Source organism: Lutjanus erythropterus, chromosome 5, assembly GCF_056507025.1.
Source record: "Lutjanus erythropterus isolate fLutEry1 chromosome 5, fLutEry1.hap2, whole genome shotgun sequence".
Classification (NCBI taxonomy): Eukaryota; Metazoa; Chordata; class Actinopteri; order Lutjaniformes; family Lutjanidae; genus Lutjanus; species Lutjanus erythropterus.
The window spans coordinates 32,670,331-32,688,100 of record NC_139321.1 but is presented as its reverse complement, the minus strand read 5'-3'; the positions used below and the strand labels follow the sequence as shown (position 1 = coordinate 32,688,100).

At 38.0% G+C, this 17,770-nt stretch overlaps 1 protein-coding gene across 1 annotated transcript in view; it reads left to right on the top strand.

The window, feature by feature from the left end:
• fam13b (family with sequence similarity 13 member B) overlaps positions 1-17,770 on the top strand; it is a 99,334-nt gene that overhangs the window by 63,368 nt on the left and 18,196 nt on the right. Inside the window, exon 8 of the mRNA XM_084719676.1 lies at positions 13,824-13,868. Coding sequence (XP_084575802.1) covers positions 13,824-13,868 — 45 coding nt within the window. The remainder of the gene's footprint in view (positions 1-13,823; positions 13,869-17,770) is intronic.

The following is a 17,770-nucleotide window of genomic DNA, read 5'->3' as shown; positions in this document are numbered from 1 at the left end:
ATAATGCCAGAAAGCACAAATCAACAACAGACTTTAGCCAAATCTAGTTAATGATTCATGACCAAAGCTGCATAACATTTGTTCTTATTTCTCCTCTCTTTATATCCTTGAGGAATTTCTGGAATGTTGTTGAGTCTCTTTGAGGAAGTCAGTGACTGTTGGAGGATTTTACAAATCAGTCACTTCCAGGCACACAATGTCCCACAGTATATGTTACTTTATTAGTTTAGATCCTTCAAAGACAAAAGAACAGCAGTGTATTGTACCAGGCTCCCACTGCTGCTCAGATCAGGCAAAAGCTTCCAAGAATGAAAAGTAAATAATATTGTGTTTACAGACTACACAAAACTGGGGTTTGGCAAGTGTATTCATTTTTCTTTATGTTTCTTGGTATGTTTTGTTTAACCTCTTGCCCTCCCCCTATTCCCACAGGGGGAGAGGAGTTCTTCGAAGGAGAAAACAGGTCAATAGTATGTGTCAAACTTTTCTAGTCATAAATCTGTAATTAACATTTTGTTTTCTTTAGGTGCCTTTTCACAGTGTATAAGGGCTTAGAACATTATGATTGAAGTAAATGATGGCGTTTCTATGCTCCATTTTGTCAAGCTGTTGCAGCAGTTTTTGGGTTGATAGCATTTATTTCACAGATTTGGAACTGGAACTTTTTTGACCACTCAAGTATTAATTAAAAAAATGGTCGAACATCACTCCAGAAAACCACATTAAGACACCAAAGCCCAGAGGAACAACATAGAAAATTTCATGCTTTAATTCAGTATCATACACTTCTGACAGTTGGAGATTTATGCAATAAGTGAATGTTTTGGCAATTGGGTGGCGAGTACTTCTGTTCTGGAGTTTGCTCAGAAACCCCCTTGTTGTCAGTATACCACAGAAAGCCATACGTGCTCTGTGCCCCAGGTTTCTAGTTTGTGCTTGTGAAGTTTCATGAGGCTGAAGAGATTTCAAGTTTCCAAAATTTGTCTCACTATTATAAAATGGAAACTATGGAGACTAACATCATCACACAAATACAGTTGGGGTCATTGAATTCCTAAGAGTCTCAGCTTTCCAGTTATGCAATTCCAATACTGTTAAAGAAAAGATAATCCTTTACTAGTCCCAAATGGGGAAATTTGCAGGTTTTAGGGACATTAGGGCCCCTACTATGCAGAAATATTGAAATAGAATAGCCATAAATGACAAATTTTTTGCTGCATACAAAAAGACTGCATTGTTGATGCCCAAAACTGCATTGGATTTGTGCAAAGTGGGCATGTCTGAAAAAGGGGGAACCTTGGGTACCCCAAGAATGCATTTTCTTTCAAATTTCGTGAGATGAGAAGTCAATAGACTCCAGGTTTTCACTCACCAAAATTTAGCCTTTTTCTTTAGAGTGGTATTAGACAGCTTCCCAATGTGCTGTCGTGAAATGATTGGTGCCAATAGATTCTGTAGGTCTCCTAGTTTCCCATGATGCAACTTCACTCTAGCTTTAAAAGCCTGCTACAGCTGAAAGAGAGTAATGTTGGCTGGAATTGTGGACATCTCTGCTGAGTTGAAGAGGTTAAACAGGGGCCACATCATCTTAAAGTAAAGTACAGGAAAATCTTGCTGGGAGGCATTGTGTGGTTATTTTACTTTGGATAATATTGACTTTTTACTCAGCATTTCTTTTAATTTCTATTGTGCATTCACTGTTCAAATATTCTTTCAACATAATTTATGATTCTGGATATGTTCAGACATTCGGATCGGTTGTTTAGTGGGCACCATGCCATGAAAGGTGGAAGATGCTTTAACTGCACTTAACAGATCTCGTTCATTGCTCTCCCATCGTGAGATCCCAAGTGTCTCTGAAAGCTATGACTTGCATCTTAAAATGTTGCTGATATCGTGTCCCGGTCCAAGCAAAATGTTGCTGCGCTCTTAATTGGCTCCTTGAAGCAGCTGTTAGAACAGAGCTAAAAGGTTTATTTGGTTTAACTACTTGTCTTTATCATTTCTCTTTGTGATATCGCTTTGTTCGCTTTGCTGTCACATACTCCATTTCAGATCGACTATGGTCAGGCAACAATCACATGGTAGATTAAACCCCTTTTTGCTCTGCTTTTCTGTCTAGTTCTTGGTAAAAAGCTTTTATAATCTCCAGTGTGATATTATGTCTCTATTTGATATGAAAGAAGTTGATCTGAAGTCTCGTCCTATTGAAAACACACAGAAACATGATGAGGACAAAAGGAACTAACCTAGTTTCCTTGGGACTGATGTGTGAGTTTTTTGATTCACTCATTATCAGTGCTGCCCAGCACCATCACACCCACAGTCAGTGTGGCCACAGATATAACTGTGAGAGATACATTTGAAAAACATTAATTACATCTGGATACCCTTCTTCTTCTTTTCTCTATTGCCTTTTCACTGTTTTCCTCCCTCCTTCTTTTCTGTCCTTTTGTGCCCTTTCTTACTCTGCTCCCTCTCTTTCTCCCTTTCTATGATCGTCTTATTATGTATCACTACCACTCCTCTTCATCACTTCCTGATCATTTGGTTGTTAAATATATTAATGCCTCTGATTCGACTGTCTGAGAAGCTGAGGAAAAGCTGCCATTACAAAACACTCATAGAGGTGATATAATATAAAAGACTCGGGTGTTAAACTGTGATTGTGTGCATCTTATGTGTACGTTGATGCGTGCGTGTGTGCGTGTGTGCGTGTGTGTGTGTGTGTGTGTGTGTGTGTGTGTGTGTGTGTGTGTGTGTGTGTGTGTGTGTGTGTGTGTGTGTGTGTGTATGTATGTGTGCACATGTAGGCACACCATTACACAGCCCACTGGCTCGGCTGTAATAACTGCTGAGTTATAGTCATCACTGAGTGGACAAAAAAATTAACCCCCCCTCCCACCCTCTGCCTCTTGATTGGCCCACAGAACTCATTCCCTCTTTACAATTGGCTCCCAGCTTCAGCCCCTCCCGTCCCATTGGTCCTCCTGGGGTTGTTGCCTGGTTACATCAGAAGCTCGTATATTTGAGCAGAGCGCTGGATGTTTACTGCAGCACTTTTACAGACAGAGTGCAGAGTGAGGCAACCCTCACTCACTAACACGCATTCACTCAAGAACACAAACACACACCACCGGTTCAGAGGACGCCACAGAATGCACACAGGCGATATCCTGGCTCTACTGCTAGACCTGCTGGTTCTGACGCTCACACCTCAAAGTGCTCAACTTGGATAACCTTCCCACCGGATACAAGCCTGACCTACAGACCTGTCTGATACTGAAAAAAAAAGGGAAGAGACTGAGAAGCTGAACAGCTGGATTCTGCTCTTTCAGGAGATATGTCAAGTGGTTAACAATCAAAAAGAAGGAAGACACAGAAACCGTGCTGAGTTTGGTTAAAAGTCACGCCGACTCCTCTGCGGGATTTGAAAAACAATAAAACAGACTGGACTTTAATAATCTGCGTGTTATCCTGCTGACCACACAGAGCAGAGGAAGAGACACAAACTGACAGAAACAGCCAGTCAGACACAGTGAAAACACCTGCAGGCTGGACCCCCTTACATAAAACGCCCGAAACAAAACAAAAAGGACAGAGCACAGTGAGAGAAAAAACAGCTGGAAACATGAGAATGGCCTGTGACATTCTGCTGCAGAGGTAAACATCAGGGTTATGTAACTCCTCGAGTCTGACTAGAATAAATGATTGGAGAGATGGATGAGCGAATGAATGGATGAAGGAGACAGGAAAAATGTGGTTTGATTAATGAATGAGCAGAAAGAAATTGGATGAATGAAGTGTATTGATTAACAAACAATGAAAAGGGCAAAGATAGAAGAATGGATCGGCTTATGAATGCTGGAATGAATTAGTGAAAACCTTGCTAAGCAGTGATTTAAAACCTTCTGTTTTACAATGAATGGAAGAATGGAGGGAAATGAGGCTGGACTGTGTTTCTTAGTCATTGTTTTCTTGCCAAGGAGAGATGAAAAGGAATAGAGGGACAAGAGGAAGTCTGCGTCTTTTCTTTTACAGGAATAGAAACAGAGCAGAAGATGAAGAGAAAGGGGTCATGGCATTACTTAACAGCTGATATTCTGTTATGCAATCGAAGTATAAAGAAAGTGAGGGGAGCTGGCTGAGAATGTGTCAGCATTTTGCTACGTAGAGGGGCAGAACATGGCAGTTGACACATTTTTAAAAAGCATGGCGTCAAATTAAGGTTTCGTCAGTCACAATATACCTTTCTGATATATTTTAGGCAACTTTGGCACGAAGGTCATAATTAAAGGAAATTGCAGTGGTCACAGTTTCTGTACTTTCTGGTTCACCCAAAAAATACGTATTTTCTGTCTGGCCTGTAGTGTTATTTTTCTATCTCAGTTGTTTTTGTGTGAGTTGACAAGTTTTTGAGATATTGGTTGTTGGTTGGTTTTCTTGAATACAATGAAACTAGATGGCACTCTGTGGTGCTGGAAGTGCTAAAATATACATTTCAAAAATACAAAAGCAATGTCTCTTTCCAGATATCATGACCTGGAATGACCTTCTTTCTACTGTAGAAGTTCCTACATGAAGCTGCTCACAGCAGGGTCTGTGGATTATCTTGAGTAATCAGGTCAGGATTTCTGGAAAGAAAAAAAAAGTAGCTGTTATACAGCTACTTTTACAGTTTTTAGAGTACACATTTGAAATTTAGAAGAAAAAGGTCAGTATGTGACAGAGAAGGATTGAGAGTGGTAGAATTAGCATTTTTTCTGTTATAATCAATTGGGGTTATTGCTAAAACAGCTCACTGATTAACTGAGAGAAAATTAGTGTCCAGTGATTTTAGCAAACAGTCATTAAAGTTGTTTAGCAAGAAAAAAGTAAGTATTTATTTAGGGCTGCATTTAGCAGTATAATACTGATTAGTCTGCTGGTTATTTATTAGTCAATTAAAAGTGCAGTAAGTGACTCTCGATAAAGATAGTCCATAGTTCAGTGTCATTCCCAGGTCATTAAATGTTTTAGTTTTCGGAATGAGACTCAAGAATCAACTGTGTTGCTGATCTGTGATTGGACAAAGTCTCCTGTCACAAGCAGTTTTCCAAAGCTTGAAAACAGAGCCAAGAGCAGAAACAGAAAACTACTTATACTACTTAATTACATTATGCTTGTTATAATGGAAAATTGGCCCAATGCACCCAAAATAAACTGCCTATCCCAGCTTTAAGTGTTCTGTCTTAAAAATGTCCAAAAAGCATGAAGTTAGCTTGAAGTTGCAATGACCAACATTCAAAAACCCACCGATATTCAATTTGCTGTGATATAAACAGAGGAAAACTTGAAATCCTCACAATGGAGAAGCTGGAACCAGATAATATTTGGGATTTTTGCTTGAAAAATGACTGAAAATATTTACTGATTATCAAAATAGCTGCACAGGATTTTCCTGTCGATTTAACTCTTTCTGTTTTTTATCTCTGTCTTTTGAATTAAGTCAGATTCAATATCTTTGGCTTTTGATGCCACATTTTCATTTTAGAAATTGTGACATTTTTTTCAAGTTATTAATCAATAAATCAAAAAATAATCAACACATTCATTGATAAATGATAACAATTGTCAGTTACAGCCTTGATCTGCAGAAAATAAAAATAAAAAAGTATTTCTGTAGAAATTATGCTACACACGACAATATGCACACACACACACACACACACACACACGCACACACACACTATTTATTAATAGAGATCATCTAGTCATACGGTCCTCAGACAGTGCCATAACAATTTAAGTACCAGCCATTTTGCATCAGCTCCTCATGACTCTTGTAGAGGAATGATTAATTGAAGGAGAGAGAGAGAGGGGCTGGGGAAGACTGGTTGAGTCAACTAAACAAAACAGATCATTATTCTCAGACAGCCAAATGTCTGTGTTGATGATCAGGGGAAAATGAATGGAGGAGCGCAGCAGTGGTCATTTATTGTCCCAAATGCAAAGCGACTGATGGAAACAAACAAATGAACAGTTTCCAAAAATCTTTGACCTGGTGTGTGTTTGAGTTGAGGACTGTTTGAATGTAAACACCTGTTGTAATACTGTGCGAGTTTCTTGGCTCTGACATGAAGGACTATAAATGTTTACTGTTTCAGAGGCAGCAAGAAGAGCTGTTTATGAGATGTAAGATGATGCTCATGATTCTGTGTGTGTTTAATCGCAGGCTGCTGTGTCTGCGCGTGTGTGTGTGTGAGGGAAAGAAGGGCTTAAAGAAATAATGTGTGTGTCTTTGAAGTAGGTTACTTGCCAAAGTGAAATACATCCTCAAGTTCATCCTGATATATGTGTGTGGTATGAATTCATGTGAGTGTGTTGGAAGGATGTGCGTGCATGTGTGTGTGTGTGTGCTTGGGTGGATGTGTAGACTGCTGCAGTCTGTAGTACCTCCCAGTGAACAGAGCAGAGTCAGGTTTGCTGACAACAGCACCTCTGTGGAATCACAACTAACCTCAAACTCACCTTCGACACACATTCACTCACACACATGCACAGACTTTCTTTACATCGAGCCTTCAGAATAATTGTTGTAAATAGGGTTGCAAATTTTGTTCATTTTCCTTGACCAATAGTTGAACACTTTAACAATAAGGTATATGACGTGGTTTTTTTTGTTTGTTTTGTTTTGTTTTTTTCCCCAGAGTTTATACTTAAACAATTCTAGCAGCACAGTTATTAATTAATTATTAATTAGAATAATTAACAATTTGGCTCTTGCTCGAAATGGCTGCTTTTGTCCATCTGTCCAAATGGCATAAATGAAAGATGGATGACATTTCTCCACTTTCCTCAAGCCAACAACACATACCAAACCATGAGAAAACCTGTGAGCTCTGAAGAAATGGTACACAAAACATACATTATCATTAATAGAATTTTCAAAAATTCTTTAAATTCTTAATGGCAATCAATCGATTAATGATCCATCCTTAACACAGCTGTAAATTATGTTAGGACACTACTGATAAGCTTCTCTCCTCATTACCTCTGCAAAAGACCACAAACTTCTCCTGTTGTCATTCTATATGGTTAATTTCAGCAGACAAAACCCAAGTCATTCTGAGATGTTTTTGTGGTTCAGTCAGATGAGATGGCGTCACTGAGACCACAGCACAGAGTTTCAGCTCTACAGTATATATATAGTGATGATGATACTGATACTTTTGCCCTATATATGTGATATGTAGTACTACAGTATGTTTAGGCTGGTCACTTACACAACAAGAAAAATGAACTTGGCAAAAATACTGGTGTCATAATTCTCTAAATCCACAAGTCAGTATGACTTTAGGTTTTAAGGTCATAAATCAATTACATTTTTTTATTTAAACATTGTTTTATTTTTCACTGAAAGTTATGCCATTGATAGATTATCAAGTTTTGATTTGTAAAGATCAACAGATCATTTCTTGTTATGCCCTGACATTTACATTTCCAGATTCTTTTTTTTTTTTTCTAAAAAAAAGATATGCATTAGTGATGTTATAATGGCTAGTAAACTACGTTCTGAATTTTTTTTTTTTTTTCTTTTTTCCATCTGCCATGCACAAGATGCTGTAAGTAGGCAGTGATGGAGGGAAAGGATACTGGGAGGATCGCAGATTCTGCCTCTGATTTTGATGATTAAAATTGAAAGCTCATTTCGATCCATTTTCAACTAGCCTCCCTTTTTAGAAACAGCAAATTTATCACTGTAAAACACACTTCATCAGACTCGATGGAAACAAAATAAAACCACCAAAATTGTCTCGACTCATCTCTTTACTGTTCCAACATCACCAGCTCTGGTTTGGTTGAATTAAACCCTAAATTCATATTGGTAGATGTGAAAATGTTTAGCTTGGACTTTCCATTTCTCCCTACTGCTTATCTGATATCTGACCTTCCTCTCGCTTCTCTGTGGATATTTTCACATCCATCGCGTTTAATAAATGGTTTATTTTGACCAAAGCAGAGTTGGTGATTCTTGTTGAAACAGTGCAAAAACGAGTCGAGATATTTTGTTAAGTTCTATTTTGTTTGTTAAGTTTGAATGAAGAAGATGATGATAAAATTACTATATCTGTAAATGAATGCTGGTGAGTTAAAACAGCTGTCAGTGGCAAAAAAAAACACATTTCAACTTGAAGTTGTGCTGTTTCCCATGAAGAGTAAAGTTATAACATATTTTCAATGTGCAAAAATAGGGTCCAGGTTGAAAAATACCAAATTGCTGTAGAAAATACTGTGTAAAAGCAAAATTAGAAGGCTGGAACAGAATATTAAAAATAAGCAAGAAAGAATTTCTAAATGTTGCTGCAATCTATTCACAACAGTTCCCGGGCTAATCAAGTTTCTCTGCTAATGTACTTTATGAAGAACAAACCTTTTGAAGATGTAAAGATGCTACATTACAATACGATATGAAGCCTAATATTTTTTTACTTCTCCACTTTGAGATGTGTGCGGTGCAAAAGCAGTTCTGTTTAATTATGCACAAATCCCTAATGGTTTCATTACCACTGAAACATGCAGGGGCAGTAATATGTCACCAGTCTTTTACAGGTAAATTGGCAGTAATGTGTCAATTCTGGAGTCCACAGGGAGCTGTTCTCCCATGCTTAAATAGTAGACATCACAAGTGTGACTCAGATTCAGCAAACCTTAAGAATATAGAATAGATCTAATAAAACAGGTGCATATATGCAGGTTAGATGGCTAGATAGGTAATGTTAGCATTTACTTTGCAAATGTGTTTTTTTTTTTTTTATATTAAATATTGAAATGAAATCCCAAGTGCATTAGTCAGCACTCAGGTGATGCTGTAATCTGCTACCAGAGAGATTCTTCCTGTTGTGATCATGCTCAGGGATCTGTTGGGAGACTGCAGATTAGCCTGATGCGATCTGAGTGAATCTGGCAAGAGTTCATTTTCCTGAGTCTACCTCTCACCTCAGATGCCTTCTAGGATGTAGTTGATAAAGCAATTACTGAAATAAAAATAGTAAGCCAATAACGAGTAATGTGTTTTAATGATTAAATCTGAAGGCAACAGTGGTGTACTAATGATAATGGGCAGTTCCCAGACATCGACAGGTGAAAAATAGCATCAGTTATTGCAGCTAAATCAAATTTGAAAATAAGTGGGCCATTTGTTTGCCTCTGAGGCTTTATCAATGACAACGTGACTGTGGACATAGGTCACTTTAAAAGGTTTTACAGTATTGCAGCCAAGGTACAGCTGGCTAAAGGTGTGACTCCTAAAGATATTATCAAGGTTTTATCCCTGTCTTTGGCTACTACTGCAGTTGTGGCTGTAGGGCAGGAGCTCATCTAATCTGACCTACTTGGAGCACTTCTGAAAGCCAAGTCTTCATTCGCCAACTCGTGCCTTTTTGGCACGCCACACATATCGTAGTTTAAGGCCAAAATCAACAAGAAAAAAAAATACTGTCTTAAAATGTTGAGAGAGACCCTGGTGTTAAAATATTTTACAACATGTGGGGCATGATATGGAATCCAATTTGGATCTTCACTGAAATAACCAGTCAAGATGGATGAAAAATATCATGCTATGTTGATGGTGATGTTGTATTGTCAAGCACTGCAATGAAGGATGTTCCTCTGGACAGTGACTTGCACAAACCTCCATATGAAAATACAGCCTGACAGTAGATATTAACCAATTTAACTGAAAGATTAATTATTTGTAAATTTAGGTTGCATTATAATTTGAAATGCAGTCAGACAGCATAAAGTCAGCACAGACATGAAGTGTAATTTTTTACTTAAAATGTCTTCACAGTCATTAGTGAAAATTAGGTTTGGATAACAACAGCCAACCTGTCCTACAACAGGTCTGGATCACTTTGTGTTCGTAAAATTCAAAACAAGAAAAGTTGTTGAGTGTGACAAGTGCTCCTAAATCACTCGTACAAACCATTTAAAAACAGCGTAACTGACAGAAGTACAAATAGAGACTGATGTCTTGTCCTCTGCAAGCTGTCATTTTCCTAAATCTAAAATGCCTTTCACAATACACTGTTTCCTTCTGTCCTCGTGGTTTAAAACATTGTAGCTGCTTGATTAGTAAAGGAAAACTTGACGTGAGACATAATCAAAACCTCTTCAAAACCACTTTCTGCTGCATCAAGGTCCTAGAATGCTGCGTCCTATCTACCCTTCATGTTGTCCTTGGCAGGGAAGAAATGCCCAGAAAATACTCTGTAAAGGGTGTCATGCACGCTCCTTTAGGGCTCAGCTGACACTGATAGAAGTGTTGTCTCTGCTGCTGAGGGAGCTCAAAGACGTCACCTCAAAGGCTGCAAGAGTGATTTTAGTTCAAGTCTTCAGGGGCAAAATGGTATAAGGTCAGATGTTATCTTTGCTACTCAAGCCACATGGAGATTATGCAACGTCCTTGAGGGTCCTATCAAGGATCTATTGTTAGTGATGCAGCCACCCAGCGCAGTCCCCCAGGGTACAGCTCAGCAGGAGAGCCTGCTGTCAGATGTTATCAGAGCTTCGGACAGACAGTCACTGTTGTAGGGGGCCTCAGGGTGTGTTTAAAGGGCAGTTCTCTATGTTGACCAACAGGAAAAGAAGGGAGAGTTTCAGTCAACAAAGGATCAAATTAAGGTCTTAAAAATACCTATCAGATGTTGGTTAGAGATCCACAAAATAGATGTTGGTCATATACAAAGTCAGAAGTTAGTTTAATGTTACCCGAGTACCTAATCAGTCAACTTGGGAAGGCAAGAAAAACAAAAAAAAGTGTTTTGTTTTGCTGTTTTGGCAGGTTTGTTGTTTGATTTCCACAACACCAGTACCTTTCTCTCTGTTTGTTTGTCTCTACCTCACACACACATTCACAATCAAGGTTACACTGTCAGAAAGGGAATGTGAGATGCTTGTTAGCATTCAGAGCCAGTAAGAATCAAGGAGGAGAGGAGATCAAAGAGGAAAGAAACACAGTGGAGTCAGCTAGAGAAAGGAAAACTTGAGAAAAAGAAAAAGCAAAGGGTTGAGATGACATTAAAAAAAACATTTCCTTAAGATTTTATTAATAACGATATTGATACTGATACTGTTTATTGATGCAATACTTATTAATACTCTTTTTCAGCCATTCCCAAACTTAAGAATGGTATTAATGTGAAACATCACCAAATACAGTCTAACACCTGTTAAACTACATCACATAAATATCCAATAACCAATAATTAAAGAAGAACCAGTAATTTAAATTCCATGGCCTTGTTTTAGTAGTTTTGATTAGCTTTTTTTTTTTAATTAATCATAAATATTTTCTGGTAATTTCAAACTTATAAAAAGTTGAAACTTAAAAATGATTTATTTATGTATTTTCAATGACCCCTCACTGCCCACCCACAGGGCCTCCATGGCACACCAGTGGGCTGCAGCCACACTCTTGGAATCACAGTATCATTGAAATTACTCGCAATAATTTGGTGCAAAAAGTAAGGTTATGACATGAAAAGATGTCGGGAAAAAAATGCAGCAGTTATTTTTATTATTCCTTTCTTTTAACAGAAATAACCAGTTAAATTGCTTCCTGAATTATTGCATTTTCATTTTCATTGAATTTTAAAAAGTGAGCCCACACCTTTGAACTTTTTGTCCTTTTTTCATTGTTTGTCCAGGATCTTAATTATATTCAGTACTAACCAATCAGGAACTGGTACAGGTCCTTGACATCCATCCTGAGATGGAATGAGAGAAAGGGAAAGATGGAATCAGGCTAATGAGTAGTGGTCAGAGATAAGACAATCTAGAGAAAAATTGAGGGGAACAGGAGAATGTTTGTTTAGAGAAAGAGATTTAATAAATACAAATAATGTTAGAAAAGGACCCTAACGAATAGAGAAAGGAGGGGCAGATTGGGAAGCATTTGAAGGAAAATGACAAGAATAGCAATAAAAAACAAGGGAAGGATTAGAAGAATAAAGATGGAGGGTATTATCGTGTCCTGTCTGCCATTAATAATTCAGTCTGTATTGATCTACCTGAGGACTTCTTGCTCTGTGTATGTGGTTGTGTTAAGGAGCCAACATATAGCCACACAAAGCTTGCATAACGTCAGCTGCTGTTTTCCTAATGAGATGAGTTTGACCGCCTGAGATGCCCGCACGCAACACACACACACACACACACACACACACACACACACACACACACACACACACACACACACACACACACACACACACACACACACACACACACACACACACATTATATATGAGACGTGCCCTTGCACTTGGGCATGATGCGAACGACCTTGTGTTGTGTGTGTAGGAGTGTTATATAAATCTGGAGTCCTGGCGTGCCTGTCTGTGTGTGTGTGAGGCCAGCGGCAGGCTGTTGAATCAACAGACACATCTCAGCCACCTCCCTGTTTCATGCCACAAACACACGCATACACACTTCCTGGCTTATGGAGGAGCACTGAAGAACAAATATGAGTTAACACACACACCCTTCTATCTGATCAGCAGGGTTTAGCAGGGCTCTGTAGCCTAAATAATAATGTACCCACCCAGACTGGCGCCAGTTACTTTGTGTATTTGCATGTGTGTGTGTGTGTGTGTATGTGTATGGTGCATTTCTTGATATTGCCATTTGGCACATTGGCTCTTAGAATAGGAGACAACTGCAGTGAGAACATAAACTCATCATGCAAACTCACACACATCTTTATTTCATTCTTTTTCAACAGTCAGTGCTTGATTGGGCTGGGGATTGTTGGAAAAATTGCAATACCGGTATGGATAACAGTACCCTAAAAGTAATACCGATAACCAGTTGAGTACTTCATTTGCTACCATTTTTTTCTACTTCATTCAATATCAGGGATTTAACTAGAGCTGCAATGATTAATCACTTGATGTATTATTGATCAGCTATTAAATTAGTTGCCAAGAATTTTGATAATTGATTAATCATTTTGCACCATTTTTTAATTAAAAAATGGCCAAATTCTCAGATTCCAGCTTCTTAAAATATCTATGGGTTGCAGACAGAACAGGATATTCGAAGACATCAGCATTGATCAACATTTTTCTGTTTTCTGACATTTTATAAACCAAACAACTAATCAATTAATCGAGAAAATAATTGACAGATTAATTGATAACAAAAGCAATCAGTAGCTGTAGCCATAGATTTACCAATATCACAGACTCAAGGTATGATAATACTACAGTAATAAAGCCATGATATGTTGTGATATTAAAAAACAGAAAACAACTTTAAAATATGTTCTTTATTTACTAATAAATCTGATGCATACAGCACATTTGTAGCAGTTAGTCAGTAGAGTAGCAGTCCTAAAAATAAAATAAAATAAAATCATTAAGCATGTATCATGATAGATGTCGTCAGTCTGGTGTGGTATTGAAACACTTTTTGATTGTGATAGTGCAATATTTTATATATTGTTACATACCTACTCAGTACTCAGTATGTGAATGTAAGCATTCATGAAATAGTCCTTTCATGTTTTATGTAGAAGTTTTGCTACTACTTGACACAGAGTTATTTCAGTTGATATCTTAAAAGTTTGGAGTACAGATGTCCAGCCCTGGCGCTTGATCTCTGTCTCCCTAACACAGATTATAGACAGATGTACTCATGCTTCAATTGTTATTGACTTTCTTCTTCCCTGTTTTGACTCCTGCTGTCCGACATCCCCACCCTCCAAGGTCATCTCATGTCAGTATGAGTACGAGATGTTCTAACCATGTTGTCTTTTTCTCCCCTCTGTCTCCTTACAGTTCCCACCTCTCCCCTATATCCATCCTGCCTGCTGACTCTGCTGAGTAAGTAAACACACAGCAGTAATTTTATCCACCCACAATAACATACATAGGCACACCTGTATGTGTACACCACTCATATATTTATGCACTCTAACAACCTACAGACCTATACTAAGAAACTATAATCTGAAGAGTCATTTTATATAACTCTGATTGGAGAGAAATCTTAAAGTTAACAGTTATATCCTGTTAGAAACAAAGGGTGAGATAGAAACAACCAGGTTAGCTGAAGTGTGGAAAGGGAATAAAGGGCCATGTGGTCGAGAGGGAGAGACAATTACAGGAATCGAGAAAGAAGAAGTGCAGGCAGTGGTGAGAAGAGTCAAGTTGGGAGAAAGGTAAGAGGTTAATAGGAAGTGAAGAAGAGGAAGGAGGAAAGTCAGCCTTGTGTTTTGACTATCAAGATAAACTAAAGCATTTTGCATGGCTTGATGCATTTAGTGCCCCAAGGACTCAACAACCACATGACTGTCAGGCCTCTGCACCACTGCATGACATGGACATAGTTTTCTATGGTGCTATACATTAATGTGAGATTACTGACCTAAGCAGTGAGGACACAAGCATCCCCACGGCTCAGAGATAGTCAATAGTCTTATACATTATTTAGTAAACACAACAAAATGGCAGCTAATTGGTCCTACCAAAATCATCTTCAATTTGACCATTTGCATTTTTTTGACATCAGCGTTTTCTCAATTAATCTGTAGATTATTCTCTTTAATATTTGATAAATAAGCAGTGAAACATGGAAGTGCCAAAAACTGCAGTTGCTTGAAAGGCCATTTGAGGCTGGCTTCAAAAGCAAGTCAACCCCCCATAAACTCCCATATTAAAATGTCCAACTTTACAGCAGAAATGAACATGTCTGCAGCCTGGTACAAAAACCACTTTTGGTCTCTTTTGCTAATTTCCTTGCTAATTTAACATGCAAGAATGTCACTGTTAGACAACAAATGTTCTAAATGTATTCTTAATACATCTTTACAAGCATTCACTTGAAGAACCAAGTAGACCTGCCTTATTGCATCTGAATGTAAATTGAAACTTGCCATTTTTAGTGTGTAGTTTGTTAGCTTGAGAGTTAGAATTTCAACTGATAGACAACCAATGGCAGACTTATATTCACAGCCTACTTCCTGTGAGTCAGACATCGAATCAATTATCAATTTAGTTGCTGATTAATCATAATATTGACTGATTACTTGACTTATTGTTTCAGCTCATAACATTTAGGTTTGATCTTCAGAGTATAGTTTGTTTGTCTTACCTTTGTATTTTTTACTAAATGAATGTTTATTAGCCAAAATTCTTCTAGACAAACAAAAACCTGTGTGAGATGAGATTTGTAAGTAAACAATTACATAAATAAGAAGCTATACATAAGCAAATGTATGGATGGACTGTCACCACCAAATTTTTTTTAAAAAATTATAAATTGTAGTAATGTTTAACTTGTAATATTGTGGATGAGGGCCTCAATGGGTTACTTCTGTGCTAAACAATTTTAGACACATACTGTGTGCTGTACAGGAGATTGAAAGTAATCAGTTTTTTTAATTTGTTCTTTTGCTTTTACACCCTCCTATTCAGTAACCTAATGAAACTGAAAATAAAGCTAGGAAGAAGACTCATAATAACACACTAGAATAATAATCTTCCTGGCTAATAGGGGAAAATGTATCCCATGAGATCCATTCACCAGAAGTTTGACCATCCTGTAGGTGTCATGCAAGCACATTAACTTCTTTCCATTTCCAGAAGTCCATTAGATCGCTGCAAGCATCTTGTTTGCCTGGACAGTGTTTTGTCTCTGAGTGTGATTAATGTCTCCATTTTACTCCAGCTACCAGGATATGTTCAATAGACCTCTCCTCTGTTGGGAGGCATGGGAGGATTTAGACTAATTTTAGATGACAGCAGCAAAAACACTTGCTACTCTTGACTGTGCGTGTGAATGAGAAAGACTGCAAACACAACGTCTTTTAGCGCTTATGTTTTAGGTTATGGACAGTCATTATTTGTAAAGCCTCCCACAGCGAGAGCTGGAGTTGCTGCTGCAGGGGAAGGTGAGCTTGTAGTCCAGGGAAATGTGTGCACAGTTTCGTGGGCGTGTGGCTGATATAACCTCATCACACACAGGCATTTATTTGACCTGAAGCCCAACACCTTTGTGAGTTTTACTTTAAATGGTTGTGGATGTGAAGCTGAAACACGGTTATGTTCCATTTAAAATCATGAAACTACACTGTAAACATGTTGTATACATCAAAGGCACCCAGTGTGATCTTATGATTGATGTAGTATGATCCATCAGGAGCAGCAGCTGGTGTGGAGGAGTGTGAAGTGAGCTGGGAGTTTTCCCAGTTAATTGGGCCCCATGCAAGAACCACTCGTATGAACAGATTCGATTTTGCTTTAAGTGGTTGTATGGGTGATTTAGGAAACCACCAACATTTTTGTATTTTAAAATTTCTTCTAGGTATGATCCAGGGTTGCATATTATAAGCCCTTCCCCTGATCCTAATAGATCATTGGTAACATTAAAGATCAATTATTTATTCAAAAATAAAAAATTGCTCATACAAAACAATACCAACTACGTTTTTTCCCTTTAATCAAAACTTTCATAGCAACATATTGTATATTCTGACAGCATTACAAAGTCATACATATAAAGATGTTAAAGCCTATAGATGAATATCAGATAACATGTGGAGTGCACTCATAAAAATAATCTCTTCTATTTCATGTCTCACTGATCAATAAATTGATCATCTGAGGACAGACACAGTTTATGATTGGTCCAGACCTGTTGTTGGAGTCATGCAATTAGCCTGCTGTTATCAAAACTTCCTTGAAGCAATTTAGAGTTTGAAAATCCTTAAATTACTGTTCTTAATTGTGTTGACATTATCTGATCCGCATTTTAAATAATAATGTAACTCCAAATTTATTCATTATTCTAATACCATTAATTTAAATTGTTTATTACCATTACTTTCAGGCTGTTGTATCTTTGCATGCTGGCTTATGCAAGTCACTGTCCAGGCAAACATCCTCCACTGTCTCCACTGCCTCACAATGCAACATCACAGATTATAGCATGTATTCTGTCCGTTATCTCTGTGATTTTTTAAAGCTATTTTCAAATCAACCCATTTCTTCTTTTTTCAGTGACAGTACCTCAGGTGACACAGCATTAACAGCACTCATTCATTTTTCCCATGCTTTAGCAGGTCCTTTAATTCCATTGCCAACAGTATTAAGATGAGAGACTTAACCTTCTGGATCTCTGAAAGCAGGACATCAAACTCTGAACTTACAAAGTTTTTTATTTTTATTTTACTCTTTTATTCACCTTTGGTGCCACAGCATGAATGAATACTTCCTCACATGTAGCAGGATGCATATCCTTGTATGGTGTTTTTAGGGGTGTTAATTATGCTAATTTATAATTTGATGAGGCATACTTGTATGAGCCCATTGATGGAAAAAACAGTAACCGAAAGTTCAGAAAAGAATATGAAAACGTTCTTGCATGAGGCCCATGTTTTCTACCAGATCTTCAACTTTGAAGGACAAACACAGCTCAACAGTCTGCAAGAAGCAAGACTAAATGAGGGAGGCATAAATTATGATCACACACACACACACACACACACACACACACACACACACACACACACACACACACACACACACACACACACACACACACACACACACACACACACACACACACACAGGGCAAAGCAAGTTAAATAAAGTCTGAGTAGAGCCTGCAGATCACCCGTCACATGTCGGTGTTAGATGAGGTTAGAGCATGACCGCTGTTGTTACCTTTTATAGGCCGTAATGTCCTCTCCTCCTCTCTCCTTGCTGGCTCTAGTTTAAGGATT